The 16,683-nt window shown below is 43.7% G+C and overlaps 1 protein-coding gene and 1 non-coding gene across 5 annotated transcripts; one reads left to right on the top strand and one right to left on the bottom strand.

Moving 5' to 3' along the window:
• Nucleotides 1–6,769: 6,769 nt before the first annotated feature.
• Nucleotides 6,770–14,053, bottom strand: C27H4orf36 (chromosome 27 C4orf36 homolog). Of its 4 annotated transcripts, none has more exons than XM_076925928.1 (4): nucleotides 13,696–14,053; nucleotides 12,913–13,047; nucleotides 7,933–8,087; nucleotides 6,770–7,724 (listed from the first exon to the last, which is right to left on the bottom strand). In XM_076925928.1, the coding sequence occupies exons 2-4, from the start codon at nucleotides 12,975–12,977 to the stop codon at nucleotides 7,591–7,593; spliced, it is 354 nt and encodes a 117-aa protein (XP_076782043.1). In that variant the 5' UTR covers nucleotides 12,978–13,047; nucleotides 13,696–14,053; the 3' UTR covers nucleotides 6,770–7,590. The 4 variants fall into 4 exon arrangements, with proteins under 4 accessions (XP_076782043.1, XP_076782040.1, XP_076782041.1 ...); XM_076925925.1 differs by having other exon boundaries at nucleotides 13,685–14,051; XM_076925926.1 differs by having other exon boundaries at nucleotides 13,377–13,697.
• A 2,207-nt stretch (nucleotides 14,054–16,260) lies between these two features.
• On the top strand, nucleotides 16,261–16,422 carry LOC143439911 (U1 spliceosomal RNA). Its single transcript, XR_013107913.1, has one exon. It is a non-coding gene; the product is annotated as a U1 spliceosomal RNA (small nuclear RNA).
• The last annotated feature ends 261 nt before the right edge of the window (nucleotides 16,423–16,683 follow it).

Below are 16,683 nucleotides of genomic sequence, written 5' to 3'. Positions count from 1 at the left end.
TTCTTTGTACTCCACAACTCCCCAGCCTCGGCTCTTCCAATATGTCTGCCCTTCCTAGGCTCTGTGATGCTCCCTGAGGCTTGAAGGAGGTGGCATGGCTATTTCTCAGAGGCCGTTTGACATGGAAAGCACTTAGCTGAGCAGCGGCGGCAGCAGGTTGTCCCTGGGGCCTACTGCCCCCATAGCTGGGCTCTTAGGATGAATCGTAGAACCAGGCATTACCTCTCTCCTGTGGAACAAACCTCACATCCAATCAGAAAACCGTTGGTTACTGTGCTGGCTGATTTTACGTTAACATGACAGAGGGTAGGGTCATCTGAGAGGAGGGAACCTCGATTGAGAAAATGCCTCCATAAGATTGAACTGTAGGCTAACCTATGGAGCATTTTCTTAATTAGTGATTGATGTGGGCGCCATTGTGGGTGGTGCCATCACTGGGATGGTGGTCTCGGGGTGCTATTAGAAATCAGGATAAGTGAGCCATTGGGAGCAAGCCAGTAACCAGTACAATTCCACTGCCTCTGCATTAGCTCCTGCCTCCAGGTTCCTGCCCTGCTTGAGTTCCTGTCCTGACTTTCTGCAATGATGGACAATGATGTGGAAGTGTAAGCAAATGAACCTTTTCCTTCCAGCTTTGGTTCACTATAGCAGTAGCAAACTAACTAAGACAAGTTGGTACCAGGATAGTGGGGTGTTGCTGTGGCAGCCCCTTAGAAAATCCATTGAGTTGAGAGCTTGGTGGGCTGTTCTGTGGGAGCTTGGAAGATAAGACTTCTGAGAGCCATGGAAGTCTGGCTTGTGACGTCTGAGAGGGAAGCAAAGACTCTTCTGGGCCTTTATGTGTGAAGAATCTGTGGTTCTGATCAGCTGTGATTAAGAAAAGACTAGTATCACCGGGCGGTGGTGGCGCACGCCTTTAATCCCAGCACTTGGGAGGCAGAGGCAGGTGAATTTCTGAGTTCGAGGCCAGCCTGGTCTACAGAGTGAGTTCCAGGACAGCCGGGGCTACACAGAGAAACCCTGTCTCGAAAAACCAAAAAAAAAAAAAAAAGAAAGAAAGAAAAGACAAGACTAGTATCATTGAGGTGAAGTCTTCTGGGAAGAGTTTCCTCAGGGGTAAGCACACAGAATCTGTGGGCCAGAGGCAGCCATGGTTGTATCTCCTGTTGGCAGCTGAACTTGGTAGTGTAAGAGTCACTCAGGTGGTACTGGTTTTGGAGGCATGAAGGGGCCATAGGTAACAGCTGAGGCTTGACTGAGAGGCCAAGAGAGTCTGTTGCAGACGGTCCAGCCAGAGTATCTCTTGAAGCCCCAGGACTGAAGGGTCATGCAGAGAAGCTGAGGTTTGGAACCATGAAGAGAGTCCAGGAGAGGCTATCGGTCAAAGTGCAGCCCAGTTACAAATGAAGACCCCAGCATTTTCGAGATTCCAGTATCAGTGGATCACCTAGCTGTCATGGCGGTGTGGAGCTAGCCTGAGCTTAGAAGACAAGCTGTGTGTGTTGGGGAGAGCAGAAATGAATAACCCAGGCCCCCTGGAGGAGCCCAGAAGATCTAGAGTGAATCCCAGATATTGAACACTGAATTATTTATACTGTTGGGGTTTGATTTTACTTTCTTCAGATTATAACTGTGCCCTGGTACTTCCATTTTGAAATAAGAAAGTATTTAGCTTATTTCTTTTATATTATAGGAGCCCAGAGTTGAGAGACTTTGAATTTTGAAAAGAGAATTTGGCTTTTAAGAGATTTTGGATTTTTACAGAGACTAAACGTTTAAGGTGTTTGAATTGGCAATGACTCTGGGACTTAGGCTTGTAATATGTTTTATGTTTGTAGTATTAATCTGAGAGCTTGAGGAAAAAAATAAAAAGAAAAGGAAAGATGTGTCTTTAAAAGTATTGTTTGCTAAGTTGACAAGGCATCAATTGTGCTGGCTAATTCTTTGTCATCCTGACACAGGCTAGAGTCATCATCTGAAAGGAGAAAACCCTAATTGAGAAACTGTCTCCATAAAATTGGGCTAAAGGCAAGAAGAGCATTCCTTAATTAGTGACTGATGTGGGAGCACCCAGCCCATTGTGGGTAGGGACACCCCTGGCTCATGGCCCTGGGTGCTATAAGAAAGCAGGCTGAAGTGGTTGGTCTTCAATCCCAGCATATAGAAAACAGAGGCATGCCTGGCCTACAGTGTTAGTTCCAGGACAGCCAGGGCTACACAGAGAAACATTGCCAGACAAAACAAAACAGAAAAAGCAGGATGCTGGGCAAACAGGAAGCAAGCCAGTAAGCAGCATTCCTCCGGAGCCTCTACATCAGCTTCTGCCTCCAAATTTCTCCCCCTTTTGAGTTCCTGTCCTGACTTCCTTCAGTGAAGAGCCATGCTATGGAAGTTCTTCACTGAAGGAACTATGGAATTATTCCAACTATAAACCCTTTCTTCCCCAAGTTGCTTTGGTCATGGTGTTTCACTGCAGCAATAGCAACCCCGACCCTTCTAAGTAGTCACACACTATTACACTGGAGAGCATATTGTAGCTTGAACATACCCACAGTTGGGTAAAACTAGCTCTCCTTCCCCAGCAGTCTGGGTAGCATCTTCAGACACTAGGCTGGCTGGTAGGGAGAAGGCTTCCGGTTCAGCTACAGTTTGATATCCCTATGCCCCATGACTAAAATGTGTTGTTTCCAGGAACAGGGTCTTATCAAGTTCTAGAGGACAGCCAAGAGCAGTGTCAGCATCCTGTATCGTTCATAGAAACTTTGGAACTTCCCTGGCCAACGGTTTATAGGAAACTGTCCCACACCTGACATTGAGATTTGATAACCCATAGTTCCTGGGAGGAGCATTCTCTATCCATGAAAGTTATCTCCATTTAAGCTTTTGTTTTGCATTTTAAATAAGCTTATAAAATAGGCTTCCACATGGTTTTCTCATATACTGGTAATTGGGGGTGGGGGTCCTTTCTAGTGCCTCCAATTTCTTTGTTTCTGTTTTCAGGTTTTGTTGTGGGGCTCTTTTCCTTGAGTTTGTTTCAAGGTATATGTTTTAGGCTGTTGTGAATGGGGTTGTTTCCTAGACTACTTTCTCCCTATGTTTTTCATTGGCGAATATAAAGACTACTGATTTTGTAACCTGCCATTTTGCCAAACATGTCTTTCAGGTCTAGGAGTTTCCCAGTGCCTGCTCTAGGGTGTCTCACGTAGAATCACGTCATAAGACTTTGACTTCTTCCTTTCAGTTTGTACCTCTTATTTCTTCCAGTATGCTGCTCGAGTTACGGCTTCTGGCACTGTATAACATAGTAGTGATGAGAGCGTGCATCCTTGTCTTGTTCGTAATAGTGGAGATGCTTGGAGTTTTTCTCCGTGCAGCAGAACCTTGACTACAGATTTGTTGTGGGTAGCCTTTATTACACTGCACTGTGTTCCCTCCATTTCTAGTCTGGAGATTTTATCATGAAGGGATGTTAGATTTGTTAAAGGTGTCTTCTGTATCTGCTGAGATGCTCACGTGATCCCCATCATGTGACCCGTCACTCAGACCACTTATATGACAAATTACATTTCCTGACTCCAGTCATCCCTGCACGCCTGCAATAAAGTCAGCTTGATCACCTGAAAGGAACTTTTTGATATGTTGAATTTAGTTTACTGGTATCTTAGTGTGAATTTTATGTTCATTGGGGAGACTGGTCGGCAATTTTTGTTTTGGTCTTGTCTAACATCAGAATTAGAATGCCAGTTTCATGAGGAGTTTGGAAGCGTATCCCGCCTTCCCTGTTTTATAGAGTCATTTGAGGACTTCTGCTGTTACTTTTTTTTTTTTTTTTTGCATGACTAGTAGAGTTCTGTGATCATCCCTCTGGACCTGAGCACTTTCAGCTGGGAGACTTTAAGTCACTGCTTCAACCTCACTATTATATGTCTTTTACATTATTATTTTACCTTTGTTAACTGTGGTAAAGTCATATGCTTTCAGATTTTCCAGTTTAGTGCAATGTAAACTGTTAAGGTATGGCCCCATAATCTTCTGGATTCATTGGTACCCGCTGTAATCTCTCCCTTTTCGTCTCTATTATTATTCATCGGGGCTTCTTTGTCTCTATTAATCGGATGATAGCTTGTTGCTAATATGCCAAATGTTGTCCTCAGGCCTCATGCATCATGGCATGTGACTCACCCAACACACACACTCATAATAATAAGTCAGATAAGTTAAGGACAAACATAACTCAAAGAGAAGCCACACCCATGGTGGGCTAATGATCACCTCAATAGATAAAGAGGCTTGCTGCCAACTGTTGCAATCTGAGTTCACTCACTAGGACCCAAATGATCCTCTGACCTTGTGCTGTGACACATGCTTGAAAACAGATGTACACCATAAACACATATAAGCATGCACACAGTAAGAATGAGTGGATCTTTATTATTTTAAAAAGAGAAATCCAAGAGCTAGCTAGCACCTTCCACATATAGCAACAGAGTAAGAGGTAGTATCTAGAAACCAGAAAGTGGTCCTCACCAGATGCTGGATTTTCCTTATCTGAGAAAAAAATTATTTATATGCCAGTTTGGGGGATTTTTATCATAGCAGCCCAAATACAGCTATCTGACTGAGAAAAAATCATAATACAGTCTAACTATTTACAGGGACACAGAAATGTTACTTTTGAGTTGAGAATGGAGCAAAGAGAAACTACATATTTTTTTTCTACTAGTAAATCAATATATTGTCCCCCAAAAGAAAAAAAAACTCAACATCACAATATCATTGTGTTGTTTGGACACAGGAGAAGTCACAGAAGAGAGAGGAGGCAAAGTCATCTGTCTCCAGAGAGGAAACCAGGAGGAGAGGGAGCTACTGTCTCCAGAAGTAAATCTCTATGGGACCCTTAACATTTACATTTGTTTGATTTTTAACTTTTTAGACTAGCAATGAACATCTACATGACATCATCATGTGTCAGTACAGCTTGGACCTCTTTGTTGTTCCACTGCAAGATACCTTTATAACTGGCTATTTTACAAGCAAAAAATATACTGATTTCTGAGAAAACCCAGATGTTTTTCTTTTCCACAAGAGAACACGATAGGAAAGAGAGACTAAAAGCCAGATGTATAAACCAAAAACCTAGACATTTGTATCTTCCTTAAATCTGTTTTTTAAAGTATTAAAATTAACAGTCCTACCAGGCATTTTGTTCAGAGGACTTGTAAACTTTTGGAAACATTTGCAGTCTCAAAGGAAAGGTTTGGAGGTATTATCTGTGGGACTCCATGGGTCAGTGAAGTCACCTAAAATGAACACACACACTCAGCAACCAGGCTGTGATTGATCTAAGAGTAAGAACATGACGTTCACGTCGTGACAGCACAAAACAGGAAATATTAAAAAAAAAAAAATTTAAGATTATTTTTATATTTTTATTCTTCTCTCTCCCCCCTCTCGTGTGTGTGTGTGTGTGTGTGTGTGTGTCTGTCTGTCTGTCTGTCTGTCTGTCTGTCTGTCTATGTCTGTGTCCTGACTGGTAAGTTTTCATGATTCCTATTTGCAACTTCTCTTGAAAACTTGGAAGATTTTCCCCTTGAAAACAGAATTAGAAAGTTTTCCCTGGCCGGGCGGCGGTGGCGCACGCCTTTAATCCCAGCACATGGGAGGCAGAGGCAGGCAGATTTCTGAGTTCGAGGCCAGCCTGGTCTACAGAGTGAGTTCCAGAACAGCCAGAGCTACACAGAGAAACCCTGTCTCGGAAAAACCAAAAAAAAAAAAAAAAAAAAAAAAAAAGAAAGTCTTCCCTGCTGTCATGGCAGTGTGGCATCAGCAGGCTGAGCTCAGAAGCCCTGCAGCAAGAATCATGTCTGTAATTCTCAAGTCTGTGTTTCATCTTCAAATCTCCATTGACTTGTTTTGATTGTTGATGCTATTTACTTGCTACCTGGATCACTGTGCTTGGACTCACAGTACCCATCCTTCTTGATACTGGGATGGAGGGGGTGGTCATAAATACCTGTCTTGCTTAATACCAGGAGTGAGTCCATAAAGCCTGCTTTGCTTGATACTGAGATGCATGGATCCATAACGCCTGTCTTACTCATGATCTTTAAATCCTAGAGTGGTTGTCAAGAATTGTTCAAGACGCACAGGGCAGTGGTGGCGCACGCCTTTAGTCCCAGCACTTGGGAGGCAGAGGCAGGTGGATTTCTGAGTTTGAGGCCAGCCTGGTCTACACAGTGAGTTCCAGGACAGCCAGAGCTACACAGAGAAACCCTGTCTCAAAAAACAAAACAAACAAAGAATTGTTCAAGACAAAAACCAAAATGGCAGGCCCACTGGTATTATACGCTCACCTTTAATCGTAGCACTCGGGCGGCAGAAGCAGGTGGATCTTTGTGAATTCCGGGCCAGTCTACAGTGAATCAGAACAGCCAGAGCCACCGGTATGTCCTGGAAATCAAACCAGGGTCATATGCAAGAACAGCAAGTATTTTTAACTTCAAAGCCATCTCTCCAGCTCTTGGGATTGGTTCTCAAAAGAGTGGCAGTTTGGATGCAAGGTAAGAGGCCACTAAGAAAGAAGCAAACAACTCATTCCTGCATCAGGAACTGGCTCTTCTGTCAAATGTGTAATTTTCAAGGGAAGTTATAAGACATGCAAAGCCCAAAACTGTACTTTAAATACTGCTACATCATGGTACCTTTTATGAAGCCAGGAGAGAAAATCCTGAAGTGCCTGTTGAAGGTTTTTTAAGAAACAGTGCTTAAATAAAACACTAGTATCCAAATATGTTTTATTGGATTCAAATTCTAGAAAACTTTGTTCATATAAACTCAGTTCTTTCTCTTTATTTGCTCATTCCCCAGCCACTCTGCAAATATAAGTTTTCCTCACAGTTAGGCCGTCTTTGTCCCTCCGTGTCCCCTTCCATGCATGTGTGCTGCACCTGCTCCAGCTCCGTTGTAGAAAGAATATTAGCCAGAAGGAAAGTGGCTTCACATTTTTTTCCCAAAGGAACAAAAACAAAGTAAGTCTTACTTTAAAAAGTACCACGTAATAAAAAAAAAAATTAAAAATAAAGTGCCACGTGAGAATGATAAACGATACTTTACCGAAAATTGTTAACTGTAGAGTTAACAGAAATGAAATCTTAATCATTTTCTTAACCATAAAAAAAAAAATTTTTTTTTTTGCAGTTTCTCATTTTAAAAGAACTTCTTTCTGACCTTCGTTGTGAGAAGTCTCCTTGCGATCTCAAATGTCTCTTCAGAACGCTGCCTCTCACAGAACTGTCCTCTTCCGCACGCAATTTTACAAGCATTGAAACGAGTAACACAAAATGACTCAACTCCAGATGCGTTTTCATCTACTTACAGGGAGGGCTGCTGTATGGGACACAAAGAACAGGAGTGTAGCAGGAACTCGGGGGGCTCTGTCACAGTGTCCACCGAGCCATGTCTAGAAACATTGGCCCCACTGCCACAGACACACCGCTGTGTCTACTTGACACTATGAAAGGATTCGAGAGCTTCATCCCCATGGATGCCGGAAACAGGTTCAGGTTCAACAATACGTGGGGTCACGTGGGGTCACTTGGGCTGAAGTGGTCTCCTCAGGCCGACTGTCTTTTCCCTCAGTGATACCTGGATTTCCTTACACACATTCTCCTGACACTTCAGTTTTGCTAGGCGCTTCTCTTCATACTCCTTTTCAAGTGTCATGGCTAAAAATAATAATAATAAAATAGAGCAAATGAAGCCATCCAAGCGGCATTTCCACTTGGCGCCATCTCAAAGCCGAGTGGCACACAGCAGGTGACTACTGTTTAAGAATTAACTTTACTGAGAACTGACAGGAGGCATAGGTGTGGGCAACAAACGTAACTAGTCAAGGATACAATCACTAACATACTAAAACAGAACTTAACTCACTTTGCACGGAAGGGAGCAGGCATTCCTGTCTTGTTTGGCTTGCCAAGAGATTCATAGGACTACCAAATGCGATTTCTCCCAAGAATGGCAACTTGATGTTCGTCAAGTTTGTGTACCAGGTCTTTGTGAGCTCTGCAAGGTCCCATGGTTCCTGTCTGAGGCAAAATTTCACAGTTATTCAACTAGTTTTCACTAGGCATGCCGAGTTGCCTACAGACGATGTCGTGCTGCCTTTCCCGCCACTTTCACTTATGGAAGATTTTTTCAGAGTTATCATCCTAATGAGAAAGAAAATCCTACTAATTAACTCAAAGACACATTGGCAAAAGTCCAGAAACTATGCCAGGGGTTTGTCCAGTGCAGCAGCCTACAATTCCAGCCAGTCTACAAATGAGATTGTGAATAGAAACTATAAGCTATGATGTCTGTCTGTCTGACTGACTGTATTTATTTATTTAGACACAGGGTCTCATTAGGACAGCCTAGCTAAAGCCGGGCAGTGGTGGCCCACGCCTTTAGTCCCAGCACTTGAGAGGCAGAGGCAGGTGGATTTCTGAGTTCAAGGCCAGCCTGGTCTACAGAGTGAGTTCCAGGACAGCCAGGGCTACACAGAGAAACCCTATCTCAAAAAAACAAAACAAAAAACAAACAAACAAAAAAAAAAAAAAAGAAAGAAAGAAGAAAAGAAAAAGGACAGCCTAGCTAGCCTTGAACTTCTATGTAGACCAGATTTTTCTCAAATTCACAGAGATCTGTCTGCTTCTGCCTCCCAAGTGCTGGCTTTAAAAGCATGCACCACCACACCCAACTACAATGACAACTATAATGTCATAAGCTGAATATAGTACTGTACACGTGTAATCCCGAGAGAGGAGGGACACAACTGTAATCCTAGTACTTGGGAGACAGAGGCAGGAAGACAGTGAGTTTGAAGACAGCCTAGACTGTATAGTAAGGTCCAGAGCAGCCTGGTGCACATAGTAGAACCCTGTTCTCGAGGAACAAAGGGATGGGGCTGGAGAGATGGCTAAGAGCACTTGTTGCTCTTTAAGACAATCCAGGCTGAATTCCCAGCACCCACAAAGCAGCTCACAACCACCTGTAGCCCCAGTTTCAGGAGCTCCAACAGGCACACAGGCAAAACCTTCATATACAAAAAGTAAAATAAATAAATATAAAATGAAATAACAACAAACGGTTGTTTGGAAATGGTGAAAGGCTCAGTGGGTAGAAGTGCTGGCTGCTAAGCCTGACCGCCTTCAATTCGCCCCCAGGACCTAGGAAATTATAAGTTCCTAAAAGCTGTTCTCTGACCTCCATTTGCACACAGGCATATACAGACACAAATGTAAATTAATATTTATATAAATATTAAAATAATATTTAAATAAATATTAAATAAATATTTAATTTATTAAATCAAGATGTGTGCAAGAATGTAAAAGATAGTAGGCAGATGAATGGGCATAGGTGATAGAGATAGATGATAGATAGGTGATAGATGCTACATAGATGCTACATAGATAGATACATACATACATACATACATCGATAGATGATAGATAATAGATGATAGATAATATGTAGGTAGATAGATGATAGGTAGAGTATATTCACAATTTAGAGGCCAGAGAGATGTTTTCTGGTAAAGGGCACTTGTAGCTCTTGCTGGGGACCACGATTCGGTTCTCAGCATCCACACTGTGGCTTATGACCTAAGTCAGATCCAGGGGCTCCACTGCCCCCTTCTGGCCTCTGAGGGCAGTCCATGCACATGGTGCAGAAACAATAGTTAACCCAAAACATAAAACTAAAGAAAGGAAAACAGAGCATTATCACACTGAGCAGACATGTGGCTCATGCAAAGACTTTGGTATATAATATTGGGAAATAAATCCACATTAAAAGTGATTGCTATGGACCTTAATTTTGCTTAATTATGAAGGACAAATATCAGCTACATGTTTCTCATCTGCAGTTCTTAATACTTTAGCCCTTTTTGCTTTAGTCTAAGTGAGGGAGATGGTCTGTGATTCCTGTCACCCCGAGTTTCCTCCTCCAGTTTCACTGATACGTCATACAACTTTAGGGCATGACTTAATGGTATAAAGTTATTATAGAAGCAGTTTTAAAAGTCACAAAGATATATTTATAAAAATAACCTGGCTGTTTCAAAAAACAGACTTTGAGATGGCTCAGCTACTAAGAGTGCCTGCCAGCAAGATTGATAACCCAGGCTTGATCCCTGGGATCCCTCACGGATGGAAAGAACCAACTCCATAAGTTGTCTGCTGACCTCCAACATACACATGCTATAGTATGTGAACACACACACACAAACAGAGAGAGAAATAGAGAGAGAGAGAGAGGGAGAGAGAGAGAGAGAATATTTTTAAATAGAAGTTATTAAAAACACAGAAATCATCTCAGTCTATCAAGAAACACCTAAGGATCTGGAGATGTAGCTCAGCTACTAGACTGTTTACCAAGCATGCATGGGGGCCTGGGTTCGATTCCCAGCACGGCATAAAAACAGTATTTTCTATTTTTCTTTTATACAGTGTCTATACTGTGTTGGTGGGGTTTCTGTGGGTTTGGGGCGTTTTTTGTTTGTTTGGGTTTTTTTGTTGTTGTTTGTTTTGTTTTTTGGGGGGTTAGGGGCATTTATGACTGACTAATGTATTTATTTTTTCTCAACTGCCTAGGCAGGTCTTCAATTTACAATCTTCCTGCCTCAGTCTCCCAGGTGGCTGGGTTTTCAGGCCTGTGCCACCTGATCTATAATTGAAATGATACCTACTAGAATGGTACTTCCTGTAGTCCAAGGTCTAAACCGCACCCAACTGACAAAACTGAACTGAATGTAATGAATCATAATCTTGTGTAACCCGTTAAGGACACACACTGACATCTTAGAACACTGCTTGAAAAGAAAACTTTGTTTCACTCATAATGGTCAATGTCATCAAACAGAGGGGTTAAAAGGTGAAAGCCAGTTCCAGGACAGCCAAGGCTACACAGAGAAACCCTGTCTCAAAAAAAAAAAAAAAAAAAAAAAAAAAAAAAAGAAAGCTAAGAAAGGTTGTGCATGCCTTTTAGTCCCCACACCTGGGGAGGCAGAAGTTGAAAAACTACCGTGTCTGCATTGCCAGTTCATGAAGACCAGCTAAGGTTATGCAGATAAGACCCTATATCAAAAAAAAGAAGAAGAAGAAGAAGAAGAAGAAGAAGAAGAAGAAGAAGAAGAAGAAGAAGAAGAGGAGGAGGAGGAGGAGGAGGAGGAGGAGGAGGAGGAGGAGGAGGAGGAGGAGGAGGAGGAGGAGGAGGAGGGGAAAGAGGAAGAGGAGGAAGAAGAAAAGAAGAAGAAGGAGAAGGAGAAGAAAAAGAAAACAATTTTTAAGGTAATACCACAGAGTGCAACTTCTGCATAAGCATTGTATTCATTATGTGTTCTTTGTATTCCAGGCAACCAGCAGGTCTTAGACACGAACTGTTTCACTGGCAAGCTCCACCCCAATAGACAGACGTGCATTGTGTCACAGATGTAGGCATTAAAGCTAAGAGACAGTGTGCAGAGATGCCAGGCTTGGAGCTCAGGGCTTCAGACTGAAAAGTCCAGGTTGATACACACTGCCTGCCCAAGAGGACAGAAGCCAAACTGACCCTTTGTACCAGCTAAAAAAAAGTGCTCTTACTCCGTGGTGTTAGTACATTTGTACACTATGAAGATGTGTTTTAAGATGGTAGTAGTAAAGGGGTTTTTAAATGACTGAAACTAAAGAAAAATGATACACAGACATAAATATGAGTGTATGTATGTATATATACACATATATGTACAAATGAAACCCATTATTTTATATGTCAACCTAAAAAACAATTTTAGAGTGTTTTTAAACAAGGTGATACAGTGTCTCCCAGAACATATGCATATGAATGTCCTTTAATCAGCTTAGAAACCCATTTCCTCGTTTTAAAGTATTGTTTCAGTGTGAAGACTGACTAAAATTGTCTCTTAGCTTTAACTGTCTATTTAACACAGCCTGGAATGGCCTAAGAAAGGACCCTCAACTGAGAGATTTTCCAAATCACAAGGCCTGTGGCCATATCTATGGGGAATGGAGCCCTGCCCGATGAAGGCTGTACCACTTCCTGAAAGATGAAGATCTTCCTGGGATCAGGCTAGTTACGCATAAGCCTGTGAGCCTGCCACCAAGCAGTGTTCCTCTATAGTTTCTGCTTCAAACTCCTGACTTGAATATCTGCCCCCATTTCCCTCAGTAATGACTTGTGATTTGAAAGTATCCTGGAAATGAAGCCAAGTAAGTCCTTCCCTCCTCTGAGTGCATATTTTAATTTTTCAGATTTTTTATGTAGGTGTTTTACTTGCATATGTCTATCTCATGCATGTTATATGCCCATTTGGTCCAGAAGGGGACGACAGATCTAATGAAACCAGTTAAGGACTGTTGTGGGTCACCTTGTGGGCACCGAAAACCAAGCTCAGGACCTCTGCAAAAGCAGCAGATGCTCTTAATCCACAACCCACGCCTCTAGCCCCTTTTTGTATATTCTTATAAAAGTACCATTTGGGAAGCTGGAAAGATGGAGAACCCATTAAGAGCACTAACTGCTTTGCAAAAAGGACAGAGGTTTGGTTCCCAGCATCTACAGAGAGATGCTGTAACATCCTCTCTGTAACTTCAATACCAGGGGATCCAATGCCGTCTTCTGGCCTTCGTGGTCACCTGCTCAAACGTAGTGCACATACAGAGGCACATACAAACATAAAATAAAAATAATTTTTCAAGTAGTCTTTTAAAGACAAAATCCAGATCCGTTGAAGTGGTTTCATGTACTCCAGTAACTTGATGTGAACAGAAGTGTGCCCTGTCCCTGTCTCAAGCTCCTCCAGCCATGGTACTGGAATTAAAGTGTGTGTGTGTGTGTGTGTGTGTGTGTACATGTGTGTGTACTTACATTTTATAACAGCTGCCCTTCAAAATGTTTTGTACTGTGTTCCTTCTTGGCAAGCCATACGCCATGACAGATGATCACAATCGTTCCCTTACGTAGGAGCCTGATGTAACATCTGCGCGGCTCTATTCACTTTGCCTGAAAGAACAGCAACAGGCCTAATTAACAGCTCTCGTTTGAATATTTTTATGGCCAAATAATCAAAGGCTAGGAGAAAGCATTTGGGGCTGTGAGGAAGTACATCGTAAACATTCACTGGACCTGAACCATGAACATAAAAGCTAGTTCTGTTCATTTCCAGGAAGTTGCTCAATCAGTTCAGGCACCGTCTGAGGTGAGGGAAAGCCTGGCGAGGGTCATCCGGAGCAAGATTGCAGTTGGCATCCCCACACCCAGGCACTGTAGGCAGTCATTGAGTGCGCCTGAGTCCCATCGCGCGCCTTTGTGGTTGTGGTAGAGACAACTACCCGGCCGCAGCGGCATGGAACCCCAGAGATGCACTGGCCACCGAAGGGCACGGCCCTTTCCTGCTCGCAGTTCCAGACAGAACCGGCTGGGGCGCAGTAGCGAGTGTCGGCCTCGCTCTCCCAGCCCGTATGGCTCCCCGAGCCACTGTACCCCGCAGGCCAGCCGCACCCTGGCTGCGGCCACGACCCAGGGCAGCGCGCGCTAGGTGCACATGGCCGCGCACTCTCAGCGGTCCCGCCGCGGACACGGGCCTGCTTGCTTGCTTGTGCTCCTGATTGCTCAGGCGCCCGGCTCACCCCGAACTCACCCTGTGCCTACCCTGCGTCACCCGTCGCCTCAATAAAGGGCTTTGTGTACACGCAGGGCGCAGACCCAGCCCGCCCAATGGAAGTCACTTCGCTTGAGTGGGTGACAGTCGCTGTCCTACGCCCACGCTCGAGGATCCGACGACAGCTCCGTGTTCCTGCGAAGAACAGGTGGACTCCATGTAGGCACCTCTTAGGGTCCCAAGCAAACGGTGGCACTATGCGGGACGGTTTTGCTGGAGCTGCCCCTTGCTAACACCAGGACCTTCCCTGTGTCCTCCGAGCCTAAATGACTTCATAAAGCAACGAGGATATCATCTGTATGTTTCATGGGTTATGAGAACTAAAGACTAGGCTGAGAGCCTCTAGCCCACGGTAAGCGCCAGATTACATCATTGCGAGTTTAGCAACAACGCTATGAAACAGAGGGTTCCGCTGAAAAGGAATGAAACTCAGTATTTATAATGAGTTCAGGGAGAGCTTTTAAGGTTAAATACTCTAATCGCTCTATCTGTTGCTGCTGTTTTTGTTTTGTTGAAACAGTCTGCCTTTAATCCTATAGCACTTGGGAGGCAGAGGCAGGCAGATTTCTGAGTTCGAGGCCAGCCTTGTCTACAGAGTGAGTTCCAGGACAGCCAGGGCTACACAGAAAAACCCTGTCTCAAAAACAAAACAAATCAAAACAAAACAAAAAGAGAAAAAAAAAAAAAGAATAGTCCAGACTGACCTAGAACCACTATGTAGCCCAGGCTTGCTTCAAACTTGCAGCAAGTCTATTTCGGCTTCCCAGGTGCTAGGTTGGAACTACAGGAAAGGACCACCTGCCCTGCCTAGCAAATTCTCCTAAGGCAAAGAATGAACACACACACACACACCACACACACACCACACACACACCACACACACACACACACACACCAGGGTAGTGATCTGTCACTGACTGAACTTAGAATGTTCCGGAGAACATGCCAGGGAAAGCTCTGGCAAGCAGCATGCTGGGTTTTCTGCCAGCGACTGCCAAGCTGGCTTATCTGTAGAAGGTGCTTCTGTGCCTACAAGAAACTAGAAGGTAAAGAACCTTGGCCGGGCGGTGGTGGCGCACGCCTTTAATCCCAGCACTTGGGAGGCAGAGGCAGGCGGATTTCTGAGTTCGTAGGCCAGCCTGGTCTAGAGAGTGAGTTCCAGGACAGCCAGGGATATACAGAGAAACCCTGTCTCCAAAAACAAAAAAACAAAAACAAACAAACAAAAAAAAACTTGACTCCTCATACCTGTAGTCCAAATGGAAAATGTGTGCTATAGGGTGAAGCCCCTGATGGATTATGTGACCAGTGTACTAGAGTGCAACCTGATTTGATTTGATTTTAATTAGCATAGATTTGTTTTTGATTTAATTAGCATAGAATGGAAACTGCAAAGACCTAAGTTTGGTTCCAAGCACCCATGTGGTGGCTCACAGCAATCTGGGCCTCAGACTCTTGGGTATGTGGCACCCTCTTCTGAATTCCGAAGGCATCAGGCAGGCATGTGGTGCACATACATTCACAGTCTTGACTAAAACTCCACTGGGACCCAAAGCTAGAACCATCAAGCAAACAGCTCCAGGATTTCTGGCTGTCAGAAAATAAGATATAGGATCCAGTTCAGTTGTTCGGTGCTGGGTGTTGAATCCAGGGGTCCTTTGGTTTTAATGCCCAGCACCAAAGTGGCACTTGTGGTAGCATATGCCTGTACTCTCAGCACTGGGGAGGTAGAGACAGGAGGGTCAGGACTGTGAGGTTATTCTTAGCTACATAGACAATAGTAGACTAAAGGATATGAGACCGTGTCTCAGCAACAAAGATAATGTTCATCATTTTAATCCATTAACTGTTGGAGTAAAGATTATACAGCAGATAGTATTGCATATACCATGTCTTATTGTGAGAAGAGTATCCTTTATAGAAAAAAAATGCCTTTTTTATTTTTAAACTTGCATTCATCTCTCTCTCACTCGTGTGTGAGTGTGTGTGTGTGTGTGTCTGTGTGTGTGTGTGTGAGTGTGTGTGTGTGTGTCTCTGTGTGTGTGTGTGTGTGTCTGTGTGTGTGTGTCTGTGTGTGTCTGTGTGTGTGTGTCTGTGTGTGTGTCTGTGTGTGTGTGTGAGTGTGTGTGTGTGTGTGAGTGTGTGTGTGTGTGTGTGTGAGTGTGTGTGTGTGTGTGTGTGTGAGTGTGTGTGTGTCTGTGTGTGTGTCTGTGTGTGTGTGTGTGTGTGAGTGTGTGTGTGTGTGTCTGTGTGAGTGTGTGTGTGTGTGTCTGTGTGTGTGTGTGTGTGTGTGTGTGTGTGTGTGTGTGAGTGTGTGTGTGTGTGTGTGTGTGTGAGTGTGTGTGTGTGTGTGTGTGTGTGTGCCTATGTTTGGGCATACATATGCTATGACATGAGTGTGCAAGTCACAAGGCAGCTTGTAAGAACCAGTTCTCTCCTTGCACACTACTTGGGTCCTGAGGACTAAACCGGAGTCATCAGGCTTGGCTGCAAGCCTTTAATCCCTGAGCCATCTCACCAGCCCCACCCCATTTCATTATTAAGATTAGTACTAAGTACTTACCTGGCAGAAGAGACACCATGATCACAAGGGTGATTTTCCCAGGGTGGGGCTTATCCATTGTCCCCTGGACAATGCTGACCCCTGTGAGTTCCCCACTGTGAGAAACCAACTTCATTGCTTATGGTAGAGGGGACTGTATTCATATTTTCACCTAAATTAGAAGAGGAGGAGGAAGAAGAGGAAGAGGAAGAAGAGGAGGAGGAGAAAGAATAAGATAAAGATGATCAGAAACCACACTTTTAAAGACATTTGCCCTAAGAGGCTTTTCTGAATGCTTACCCAGAGCCACTTATAACCCTTAAACACTATGAGCAAACAGCATGACACCTCCATACCCACACTGTTCCAGGAGAAAGAAAGCTAAACATTCTAGGAGGTGGATGGAGGCTGGTCAATAAAAGATTTGCAAACAAAA

Source organism: Arvicanthis niloticus, chromosome 27 (genome assembly GCF_011762505.2).
Source record: "Arvicanthis niloticus isolate mArvNil1 chromosome 27, mArvNil1.pat.X, whole genome shotgun sequence".
Lineage (NCBI taxonomy): Eukaryota > Metazoa > Chordata > Mammalia > Rodentia > Muridae > Arvicanthis > Arvicanthis niloticus.
This window is presented reverse-complemented; position numbering and strand designations above follow the sequence as displayed.